General features: G+C 38.1%; 1 protein-coding gene across 1 annotated transcript; it reads right to left on the bottom strand.

The window, feature by feature from the left end:
- Window positions 1-221: 221 nt before the first annotated feature.
- On the bottom strand, window positions 222-12,490 carry sult5a1 (sulfotransferase family 5A, member 1). The gene is made up of 6 exons (XM_085157380.1): window positions 11,247-12,490; window positions 10,711-10,922; window positions 9,441-9,567; window positions 9,253-9,344; window positions 8,856-9,036; window positions 222-8,127 (listed from the first exon to the last, which is right to left on the bottom strand). The coding sequence occupies exons 1-6, from the start codon at window positions 11,383-11,385 to the stop codon at window positions 8,015-8,017; spliced, it is 864 nt and encodes a 287-aa protein (XP_085013506.1). The 5' UTR covers window positions 11,386-12,490; the 3' UTR covers window positions 222-8,014.
- Window positions 12,491-12,740: the final 250 nt, after the last annotated feature.

Genomic DNA, 12,740 nt, shown 5'->3' with positions numbered 1-12,740 from the left:
GCCCCGGTAACCCTATCCCAGGCAGGGTAAACTGTTCCCTCTGTGTTTTTTTCATAAGGGTCTTTTGAATCGCTCTTTGTCTGGTCCCTCACCCAGGACCAATTTGCCATGGGAGACCCTACCAGGGGGCAAAAGCCCCCAGACAACATAGCCCCTGGGATCCCTGGGACACACAAACCCCTCCACCACGATAAGGTTGCGATTCACGGAGGAGCCAGGTCTTTATTACTATCATCTCAAATATATAAGTGAGTCATTTCATCTGCTTGCCATAGTCCCCAGCCTCCACGATGGAAACTGCTGCTGGCTTTTATAAAATTGCTCAAGAAATGAAATACTGTGATTCTCTTCCTTCTTCTCATTTCTTCCTTCATGCATTTCTAATTATGGTGATTTTCTTTAGTTACTTTATCTTAAAAAAGGAGGAGAGCAGGATTTTACCAGGAAAAAAGAAAAGAAAAACTTATAAGTCAACCCAAGACAGTCAAAAATCATATTCTCTCCAACATTTCCAATAGAGGCATCTAGGAGGCGTGAAGTGATGTAAAAGTCAGTCTCATCTCCATGTTTGTTTACCTTGTTTGTTACTTCCTGTTTTATTTTGATAGCCTGTCATCTAATATACCGATACATACATGTGTTGCCACGCTGCCCTTATATCCTCCCATGTTTTTAAACCCTCTGTTTGCTTCTGTTTTTTGTTGAGTTCCCCATCAAGCTATGCGTTTTCATTTAACAAATCCATTGGGGGCCTTTTCTGCCACACATAGCACGAAATTTGACAATATATCTTCACTCCTTCTGTACATGTTTCAACCGAACACTTTGATGTCTAAACAGTTTGAAATCAAAGCAACAACTAAACTAACTCTTATGTTTTGGGACTGTAGGAGGTGAAGATGTGGTACCAGGAGAGAACTCAAACTCTTTGGTACCTCTGCACCAAAAGACTGCATGTGACTAGGAGGTTTAAACCAAACTGCCTCACTGTACCAACATACTGCCCCTGAAATGAGACATCAAAGATATTTATCCTTATTACTGACACCTACCATTCATCATACCACAAATGTAAGGAGCTTCCCATGGCCAGGACTTTCCCTTGAAAGCTCACAATTAAGAGAAGAAAACATGAATTTACAGTCCTTTCTTTGGTGGTCTGACTGTTTTTATACTAATTCCACGTCTGTAAATGACTTCCCGATCTTATAACAGCTCACTTGTCTGGCATGCTGACAGTCCTGGGCAGGAACAATAGAAAAAGAAGTTCTACCCCTTAAGCTGCTCGCTGAAGTGTGCGCAAAATCATTTAATGCTTTGACCTTTTTTTAGCTGAAATAAAAATCCAGAGAGTTAAAAAGTACTTTTTTTTATCTGATCTGTAGCAGAGTGCAAGGAGTTCTTTTCCATGGCTGTTAAAATATTAATATCCCTGTCAAACACCATTACTCTCTACCAGTGTCAGGGAGTGCTCTGTCTGGCTCCATCACCCCTGAAAGCACCAGCATAGGTCACAGCTGTAGAATTAACATGGACATTTTTTTTTAAATGCATACTTACATTTTTGTTTAGTTTATACAATCATATGCATTAGTTCTTAAACTGAATTCAGTTTTTTTAAGTGCATCTACAGCAGAAGTAGACTATCATTCACGTTAAAATATTCACTGCTCTCAACTGCCACTTTACTGAATATTTGTTACCCAAGTTCTGTAAAAACACCAAACTTTTAAAGATGAGACAAGATGTTGGAGGTTTATATGTCACATATGATGAACTGTGGGGCATGAGGCCAAACGAAAAGAGGTGTCACATGTAAAATTCAGTTCAAAGTTTTAGCAGATCCTGAACTCAAAACATAACTCACTTACTTTGAGTTATGATGTTGTGTATAATGAAGAAGTTCACTGGTTCAGAATAATCTGTATTTGGTTTTATGCAATACTGGACATTTTGTAGGCACATTTGCAATCTGTACTTTAAGAAAAACATCTGCATATTAAAAAGCATAAATGTGCACATGAGAACTCCTAATTATAATAATCTGTATGTGTGGTTCTGTCTTCTAAGTGATTGAGAGCCTATAGAATCTGTGAGAAACAAATATAAATGATAGTTGCAATAGACATACACACGTAACACAGTTTTAGACAAATTAAAATATGAATGTTAGAGCTTAAAGTGTCCTTAGACCATACACTACAACAAAATCCGGCACAAAAAAGTTATCAAATCAAGTTTGTTTTCTTGGGACACTAACTCTCCTCATTGCTATGACAGCTAAAGTAGCAAAATAACATTTTCTGTATCAAGTACTATGATTAGCATCATCAAAATTTACATTTGCAACCCATGAAGAAAATAACATGAGTGCAATATGTAATTACACTTTACACGTTTAACATAGAGGTTAGTTAGCTTAAAATAAAAGCTCCTGCTAAGCACAGCAGGAACTGTAAAAAAAAAATGTATCCAATGTAACAATACAATAAAACTGATAAAAAAACAACAACAATTCCATAACTTCCAACACCCATTTTTCCAGCTGGCTTACAAGTAGTTTAACTGCACATGTAATCCCTGAAATATCTCAGTGTAAGAAAAAGAAGTACAATTTGAACAGTACATCTCTGTTTTCTACACGCGATAAAGAAATGCAGCTGTAGTTAATGAAAGAAATCTATCAACTCTTTGAGCTTAAATTATAAGAAATTAATGTGTAAAAATACAGAAAAGGTTCTTGTAGCTCATTGCCCAAACTGTCCTCTAACTATAAGCAGAATAATTTTTTTAATTCACAGAAAATCCTATTTATTTATTTTATTATTTTATTATTTCATTACTATGGTGTAGTATGAATTTCTCTGGGGGAGGTCTTTGTCAGCAGAACAAGCTGTAGAATTAATAAAAAAATATAGTTGTACAATGGGCCGGATTGGAGTCTTTGTTGGGCTGACTCTGGCCCACCGGCTTTATGTTTGACACCTCTGACATACGTACAATATAAAGTGATTAGAGATGACCATGGTTGTCATTTGGGGACATTTAAATAAAACTGATTTGAATTTAATTGATTGCCGTCTAGGCATTCAATGGTTGTTAGTCACACTGGGTAAGACTGTGTCTGAAAAATCATATATATGGGTTCATCTTGACAGGAGTCATTATTGTTGTCGTCTAGTCATTTTTATTCAAGCTCTTTATTCAGACTTCCCAACACAGCCCTGTTCCTGTAGTTCCCGTCCTGCTTATTTGCCACAACAAACAGGAACCCAGTTTCAAGGCAAATTTACTCTGTAAATTTAATCTTCATGGGAAAGAATGGGTCTTTGTGACACCAGTTCTGCAAAATAAAGCTATTTTCTAAGTCAGTCAGTCAGTTAGAAGTGCGTTGTGTACTCAGCTGCTGGTTAATGTACTCTGTTGTCGTGGGTAACTGGGAAACAGAATCCTTTTAGGCTTCACTCACCATTGCCATATTCACTGCACTGCACGTTTTCGATAAGGCAATAATAGAGCAGGATTTTTTTTCCTGTCATTTGTTAATCATAGATAGCCTTATTCATGGTAGACGTGCTTGCTTGGACACTTCCCTTCATATATTATCAGGAAATAATAGAGTCAGCTGTCAAAACAACTGTAAGATTAAAATATAAACCAGTCTTTGTGCTGAAATGCCAGTATCTATCCTCCTGATTTCTCTTTTTTTCAGAATCATTAAAATCCATTAAAGAGTATCCATGTCTGTATTCAGTTTTTACATATATTCTTATACGTGATAATTATCATGCTTTACTGACACCTCGACTGAATTCATCAAATAGATATTTTAGAGCTGATGTCATCTAGCCTGAATCTCTTAATAGAGCTGAGGTCTCGAATTAAGCGTGGAGGGGATCCGGCTTTTGCAGTTACAGCCACGAGACTGTGGAATAACCTTCTGCTCAATATTCATACTGAAAAGTCTCTACAGTCTTTTAAACTCTGTCTTAAAACTCTATTGCTTTTTAGTCAACCTTGTTGCTTTTAAATGTGCTATAGAGATCAAAGTAACCATGGGTAGCTCTTTTTTAATGCGTCGATGATGCCTCTATTGAGTGGAGGAAAGTAACTACATATTTTCACTCAGGTACTGTAGTCAAATATTGTGACATTTATTCATGCTTGTATGTATTTATGTTTAAACATATGCCATTTTTGAATGTAATAATCCAGATAACAATGTACTATAGGTTAAAGGTCATACAGCTAACATTTTTTAAATCATAAAATGAACAAATTATTAAATAATATCAACAGTCCTGGCATTATGTCAGTGGTGACACATGAATTGCTCTCATGTAAAAGCATTTAAGAAACAGGCTAAAAAATACAGTTATCTTTGGAAAAACTGCTACTAATAATAGTAAAAATGAAAGAAAAACACTCTAAAGTAATGTTATGTAAGGGTAAAGTGATTTGTTCACTGTTTGCAGGGTTGGCAGTTTGATTTCTGGCCCTTGCACATGATAAAGCATCTTTGCGCAAGACTGTGGCCCAATATTAAAGATGCAACATCAACTATCAGTGCAAGGGGGGGGGAAGAAATCATTGGGGCAACTGCTGTAACCACAGGCCTGCTTGAGCTCAAGTTAAAGAGATAGGTTAGGCCAGACAGAAGTATTTAAGGCTCCATGCAAATCACTGGTGCCTAAAGTCTTTCACATCACACCGTTATTTTTGTTTTTACTTACACTCTACTTCTTGACGGGAAGCAGTATGTTCTTCTTTAAAATACTGTGTGGTTTAGAGAGGAACTGAAATACTCTGAGTCCTCTGCAGCTGTGCCTTCTCAGGTTCTGACACAATGGGGAGGGATGATGGACCTAATGGGTATTAAATGTCATACAAATGCCAGGACTGTCACGCCTTCCTGCCCAGAGTACAACCAGTTGTCATGACTCAGCTGTGTATTGCCTTTGAAGTTTGGATAATAAGTTGATACTAAGTCATTGTAGACCGAAAATCATATATAAAGCTTAGACATGTGTTTAGAGAACACTTTTTTCCTGAGGGAGGGTTTTAGCAGAGGCTTGCAGAGCGAGGATAATAGTAACAGTGAGAAGTTTACTCTGTGCAGAATCTTCTGCAACTTCTCGTTGTTTTTTGCAAAACAACAGCACGCCACAAAAAGACAACATGCATTTAAGTGCAACACTTCAAAGATGTACACTTCCTTCTGCAACCAATTACAACAAAGTCACTATTGTAGCTGTACGCTACAACCTACCTGACCCTGTGTGAAAAAGTAAGTTTGCATCTTCTACCAGAAAATCCTGAAGGAGAATGTACAGCCATCAGTTCATACCCTGAAGCTCAAACACACTTGACTTATGCAGGACAACAACAAGTGGTCTCTTCAAGATCCTTTGGCGTGACCTTAAGCAGGTTCATGCACAAAAACCCTCCAGTGTGGCTGAACCAAAACAATTCTACAAAGAAGAGTGGGCCAAAATTCCACCATGATGAAAGATTAATTGCCAATTATAACAAATGTATTTTTGTAGTTTTTTGCTGCATGTGGCACAACCAGTTATTCAAGTTTTAGGGAGATTTTCACATAGGACCAAGAAGGAGAATATTTCTTTTATCAGACTGAAGGATGCACATGTTGTTTGTATCAGTGTGATGTAATATGTGTTTCCTTTAATAGCCACCAAATCTATAGGATACTGTAGCTAAACAGCGAAATATAGAGAATCAATATGAGATGATGCTTAACAACAAGAACCTGTTTAGTCTAATAATGAATTTTTAAATATCAGGATCATCAATCCATTCATTACCACATATTCTTCCTATTACCAGTTTTAGCGTAGACTAAATTACTACATTCTTGTCATAATAGTAGTCATTTATTTACCAAACACAAAGTAACTCACCTGCACATCTGAGACTTGGTTCAGTTTACCACACCAACATGTGATAATCTTGAGGCAGAATCCCCACTTCCACACTGCCAGAGTAGTACAGACCTTTCTGGATCAGGAGCACATCCAAATACTTCCTTGGCCAGGATTTACTCTCAGTAGGCCTCCTACTGAACATGCCTGGGAGATGCAGCGTCAACATGTTCAAAGATAGCCACAACCAACCAGCATTGCACAGCCGCATGCTGCACTCCTCCAGGAATGGAGGCCAACTACTCAAAAACAGATGGTCCATCTCATAACATCCAGAGCAGGCCATAACTCATGTTAAACATCTTGTATATAAGTAGATTGTCTATAAATGTGTCTATAAAATCTTTGATCTAAGAACAAAATATAAATCTCAGAATGTGTGGGCTAATTACAGCTTACAGCAACCTTTGTGACAGCCAAACATCTTGTCCTTGCCAAAACACTCTGCCATCATCATTGATAATGATTAATATGAGGCTAAATGAAGAAAAATCTAATTTTTTTTTTTTTTTTTTTAAAGTCCTACTTTGTTTAAACCGTTATGATCTGCAGCAATTAACACTGGCAGCAGCTTTACCCTTCAACCTCCTTGCCCTCAGCAGAGTCAGAGAGGGGTAGGAGAGGTGTGAAGTGGTTTCTCACATGACCAAAATGTGTGAGCCTGTGTGCACAACAACAGCTCGAGAGCTTCAATCACCGGTGTTTGCATGTGGGGCTGTGTATGGGGCTTTATTGGCAGCTGATATAGCAGCACATGTGTGCCCTTGTCAATTTGAATATTCAGGACGTTGTGACAAAAATCGAAATAATCAGTGACAGAAGGTGAAAGACGAAGAAGAGGCCAGCGTCTTTTATAAACAGAGGGAAATGTGTATCCCTAATAAATGGTAAAAATAAATACATCTAAAATTTATTGAATGTTCTGTAAGACATATTTATCTCACAATCAAAGGCAGAAGGCCTGAGCATAGTTTTCTTACCCGGTCTGTCATTCGGCTCACTTTCCAACAAACCTTAACTGCATTCAGAAGTGATGATTCTTTCATTAGGGGGTTTTCACAGCTTCAAGGTTGTTCAAGCTTGAGTTTGAATGGTTTCTTTCAGATCAGGCCAGATGACGTCTCGATTTAAAGGTGCACGCAACGCACTCGATGAAGTAGCCGAAACGCAGATTCTTGCACACTAACATGAACTGCACAGACAATCACCTGTGAAATAAAAAGCAAGCTCAGTGGCTGCTCATGTTAAGTGCTGTGAGTTTCAACATCACACACTTGTTACGCAGACATAAATACATACAGACTAAAGAGACTGCTTAAAAAGTCTAAAGTGTGGTTGTGCTTCAAAAATTCAAATCCAAATCAAACAGCTACTTGATGTTTGAATAAAAATACTTTTTTATGCATATAAATCTGCTTAAACAGATAAAGGAAAGTGTTAATACTAAACATTTCCTACGTGTCTCATATGCCTGATCATGGACTGTGTTAAAGGGTAACAATCACTTATCAGAGTTCATTTTTGTAGTCAAAGAGCACCACAACTGCCACGTTATATTTACTTACATGCAAACTGACACACACTCAATACAATAGCATCAACCCACTTCAGAGCACTAAGACCGGACAGGAACGGCACTATTCCCGAGGTGTTTGAAGTAAAAGGACACACAAGGACGACTCAGGCATGGGGACAAAGAGCTTTATGTTAAACCCTGTCACCTGGACTTCTCCCTCTGCTCTTTGTTGTCATGGTTACATAACTGTCAACTTTAAAGTGCCACTTGTTTTGAACCAAGGAAACAAAAATGACATGACACATTTAAGCATATAAGCTTTATTAATCTATTTATAACTTAAAAAGGAGAAGAAGAAGAAGAAGACAACCTCAAAAGCATCACTGTAGGTTTCACATGAACAACATAATTAAAGAATTCAAAACATAATTATCACAAAACAAGTGAAGGGTTAACATATACTGTAATCCACACATAAAGGATTAACTAGTTTGAAAGGGATCAGTTGATGTGATCTATACTCTCATGGTCTGTAGGACTTCTTTTTTTTGTCACACTACTCCCACACAAACTCTAAAGTGCAGTTCTCCATCATCTTTGAGGTAAAGACGGTTTCAAATTTTCTACCGTCCTCCTCTGTGAACATGTTTTTCCAGTCTCCCACTTTACCTGCATTGCAAAAAAGAAAGACAGAGAGAGAAAAGTCAAAGTGATCTTTTTTTTTTTGTCCTGTTTGGTTCCTTAGCCAGCAAAATTGTTGTCTGAAGGCCAACAAAGATGTGATTTTTAAATATAAATCAAAAATGTATTTTAAAAAGGGATTTGGTTATAGTTTACTGGGTAGTACTCTGTTTTATATTAAAGAGTTACCAGTTTAGTTGAACCTTTATGTAAGACAAGACTGAATAATTACCTCGTCATTTTATGCTACTAAAAAAAGGAAAATTTCAAAAATTCAAATGTCTATAATTGAGTCATTAAATATTAATTGAATAGTTTCACAGCCAGAAGACCAAAGGTGATATTTCTGTATATCTCCTTCTAGGTGGCAGTATTGTGAACAGGCTGTGGTTAGGCTGGGTGAAGTTGTTATTCAGTTGAAAGGAAATTAAAAATATTTAGACCGTTTAGTGTGAACAGGAACAGTGAACTGTGCAGCTAAACCAAACAGACAGTTTTTCTCTCATTACTTATTTTGAAGATAATTATCATGTAGATGAAATGATGCAAAAAGCAAAGCTACTGAGAACATAAATTTTCCTCCATTTCCTTTCTTGAGACCTCTAAGATTCATCTATCATCCCCTATGACACATTGATGAGAGCTCTCAATGTGTCATAGGTTACCAAAAGTAAGTAGATTATCATCTAATCTGCTTACAGTTCAGCAGAACTTGCCTTTTCTCATGAAGGAGCCCTTGCTGTGGTCCATTATTTCCTGAGGGACGAGAGTGTAGTTGATCATCTTGTTTTCCTTCATGCTGCTGAAGCTGCAGTGTTTCACGCAGTTGTTGACCTCGTCCTCCACCAGGGGACACTGAAGGAACGAGCTTATTTTCTTTATGGTGCCGTGCAGGTCCTGGCAGCAGGAAGAAGAGTGCAATTTAAATATCCTCACTTCACTGACATGAGAGACCTCCTTGAAATGCTAAATAATTATGAAATGAGCCATAGGGTTCAGTTTGAAGTAGTGTACTTCCACTTTTCAGACCTGCGTCTGTCTTTGTGACCAGGGAACAAAACAAATGAATATTTTACAGGGGATAGTGTGCTTAGCTGTGATGCAATAATTTACCAGCGACATTTCTTCATAGGTGACGTGAAGCAGATTGCTATTAATCTGACCGGTCCAGCCTTTAATGTGGTCAAACCAGGAACCGAAAGAAACTGAAACAAACAAGCGTGTGAAGAAATACTGCACATCTGATCAGATTGAAACTTGTAGCTGCACAATGATACAACAAGCAAAACAGTCATCCTCACCTGTTTCCTCCAGGAATTGATTCAAAAACTCTGAAAATGAATCAGGCTCAGGGAGGAAGTTGGCCATTTTGTGGAAGTGGTAAAAGGACACGACCACATCTTTAGGATTTCTGCTCACATAGATGACCTGTGACATGACATGTCTTGTTAAGTTTACTCACAGTCATGTCCATAAATATTTAGTTGATCCTTTTTGTGGTAATCTTTCCCCCTGTGCACCACCACAGAGGATTTTAAATCAGACTATGTGCTTTTACTCCAGGAGTTTCACAAAAGTTTTGCAATAACTGTAGAAATTGCAGAGATCTTTAAACATAGTTTCCCATTTTCAGAGATTTAAATTTAACTGGACAGCTGACCCACAGTGTCGTAGTTGGGTGTGGTCTCTTTACTTAATGAGAAATTATGCTTTGTCCCTTACGCTCAAGAAATCATCCCTAGACTTCTATCAGCAGTCAAGATTGTTAAGTAAAATTAGACGCTTTCCCACAATGGAAACAAAAACAGAAAACACAAATATTTATCAGTTAAATTCATGGCCCTAAAAGTCTGTCAAGTCTGGATGACAGTGCTTTTTCAGAAAAAGCTGTCAATCTTGAAATGTTTCTCTCGGATTTGTGTTTTCGCTTTAAAAAAAATACATAATTACTGAGATACAGCTTAATAATGAGATTTACAGCAGAAAAACCAACTAGTTGTGTTATCTGACAGACAAAGTGTAAATAATACCATAACTAGTAAAAACAACAACAACAACAAATAAAAGTCAAAACTCAGCTTACTGTGTACATCAGTATAGGGTATCTGTCAAATCAGTATATAAACCAGCCAAACCAGTGGAGTTAAGTTAAGCTTCCACACTACAGTCAACTGGACACTCTGCCTGATCAGCTAAAGAAGTGTTGTTTGTTGTTTGGATCTACCACAAAATAATTAATAATGTCCTGTAGGAATTATTTTTAAATGAATGCATGACATTACAAATTGGACATTATTTGGCTTGATAAATGTATTAACTTGTCTCATTGTGTTAAAAATACAAATGCATATTTTAAAGATCTGATGCCGGGACGTTATGCTTTCAGTATTTGGTCTTAAATAGTCAGTATAGTCAGTAGTTTTATAAATCCCCTTATTAGACTAGTTTGGTGCGGCAAACTGCTAACCTCAGCCAGGCTGCAGAGAGCAGGCATGGGCTCAGTGGGTAACAGCCTCCAACACTGGCGAATGTTTAGAATAAATCTATCAATTAAACGTGCACTTTAATGACCTTGGTTTTGGAGTGCTGGAGGGCAGGGCCCAGCAGGTGATGAGGCAAGTGTGTAGTGATGACTCGAGCTGTAGTAGGTAAGGCCTCCAGCAGAGCAGAGCTATAATAATGCTCCAACCAAGGAGCTCTTTTCCAGTTTTCAACAGTCTGGGACAACCCTGGGTTCCCTCTGGTGCGTATGAGAGTCACAACTTCCTGTGTCCATGTGGTACCTGTTAAGAGGAATAAGTGAGAGGCATTGATGAGCCCACATTGATTAAATTCAGTCATATAAACCATAGAAAGTTACTCAAACTCAATGAAATGCTTAAAATGCAAAGTAAGAAGTTATTATGTAAATTGCTAAACTCACCACAATCTATTTCACCATGTTTTCACTGAGTTGCTTAACATGCTCGTCTGGTTAGCTGCATTACATATAGAAAGACTGGTGAGTGTGTGTGTGTGTGTGTGTGTGTGTGTGTGTGTGTGTGTGTGTGTGTGTGTGTGTGTGTGTGTGTGTGTGTGTGTATCTTTGGAAGTTTCTTCTCTCTTACCTGACTTTGGATAAGACGCTATGAGAATATCCGTATCCAGAAATTGAAAGCTGACAGCATATTTCAAAGAATCCTGAGTGTGCAGGTGTCCAGGAAATGAAATGCCATGAAACATCTCTGTGACATCTAACCTGGCCATATCCACCTTCAACAAACTATTTACTGCTTTTGATATCCTTTCAGCTGCCTCTGCTCTAACCTCCTTTTTGTGATCTGCTCTGTAGCTCTGTCTGTGTCCGCCTGCCTCTCTGCCTCTATGCTCTCCTGTTATGTGTCTTTCTTGTTGAGAACATGCAGACAATGACCACACAGACTGAAGCAGAAAGAGGAAATGCAAATTAACGTGTCACACAGACAGTGGGCGTTACTTGCAGTAATTTCCAAATATCGCATGCAGGTATTCACACTGAAAGAGGAAATAACAGCTAAGTTAGCAACGTGGGAAAATCTGTATATGTTAAAAAAACAGAGACTGACGGGACAAAAGAAGAAAAGCAGCTTAAGTAGTACAAGTGGTACATTTTCTCAATGACTGCTTTCAAAATATATAATGGGTTTCTTTTATAGCTTTAAATGTATGACCTACTTGGACACAAAAGACTATATAGTATTACTCACCACTGAAAAACACTCCATCAGCTGCTATCAATGGCCTCCAGTCTTTCTGTTTTAACCTTTTAGTTTCAGTTGTCTTGATGCATGCTGGTAAGGAAATTCCCAAAAGTTGATTCTGTTCTTCTAGATGTGCGTTTTCAGTGGGGGAAATGCTTTTCCAATCATCCGAGTGACTTCTTCAGTCTTCAGTTAGAAAAGTTAGAGACCATCTCTGAATCGAGGAGGGGGCCTAAGAGTACAGCTTTCACCGTCTTACAGTGCAGTGATTGCAGCCATTCCCCAACTCTCTGTGAATGGTACTCATGGCCATTGATCCGTGTTCATTGATCAATGGTCATGACAATTTGCATACTAATGATCATGAAACTAACCTCACAGCTCATTGTTCGTTCAGTGCTAGTTTCAGTCATTATGCAACAATATTGTTTGTAAGGTTGGCAAAAACGCTACAGATGAACAGTGTATTTATATATTTAAAGCATATTTATGATTATGACTGGATAAATAAATGAACAAATATTTTAAGTGGCAAAAACAGAAAACTAGTGGAAAACCTAAACTGGGAATACTAATGAGAAAACCTGAAATCATAACCAGAGGCGGAGGCAGACATTTGATACGCAGGGCTTAGCCCTAAAGGATGGTATGCATGTGGGATTGTGTGTGTGTGTGTGTGTGTGTGTGTGTGTGTGTGTGTGTGTGTGTGGGAGGGGGGGGGGACTTCTTTAAGTTGCTTGAAGACGTTTCACCTCTCATCCGAGAAGGTTCTTCAGTTCTAAGGTCAAATGGTGGAGAGTCCCAGATTTAAACCTAGTGTCCCCCCACAGAGGGACAAAAGGTGATGATCTTCTAATCGCCTGAGCCAAGGTGAGAAACTGG

Source organism: Neolamprologus multifasciatus, chromosome 1 (genome assembly GCF_963576455.1).
Source record: "Neolamprologus multifasciatus chromosome 1, fNeoMul1.2, whole genome shotgun sequence".
NCBI lineage: Eukaryota > Metazoa > Chordata > Actinopteri > Cichliformes > Cichlidae > Neolamprologus > Neolamprologus multifasciatus.
The sequence above is the reverse complement of the archived record's forward strand: the minus strand, read 5'-3'. Positions and strand labels throughout refer to the sequence as shown.

Coding starts and splice junctions, on each gene's coding strand:
- sult5a1 (XM_085157380.1), bottom strand. CDS start 11,385: ATGGCCAGGTTAGATGTCACAGAGATGTTTCATGGCATTTCATTTCCT. Junction 9,568..10,710: donor TCCAGCACTCCAAAACCAAG/GTCATTAAAGTG, acceptor GTCATGTCACAG/GTCATCTATGTGAGCAGAAA. Junction 9,037..9,252: donor CCTATGAAGAAATGTCGCTG/GTAAATTATTGC, acceptor TCCTGCTGCCAG/GACCTGCACGGCACCATAAA.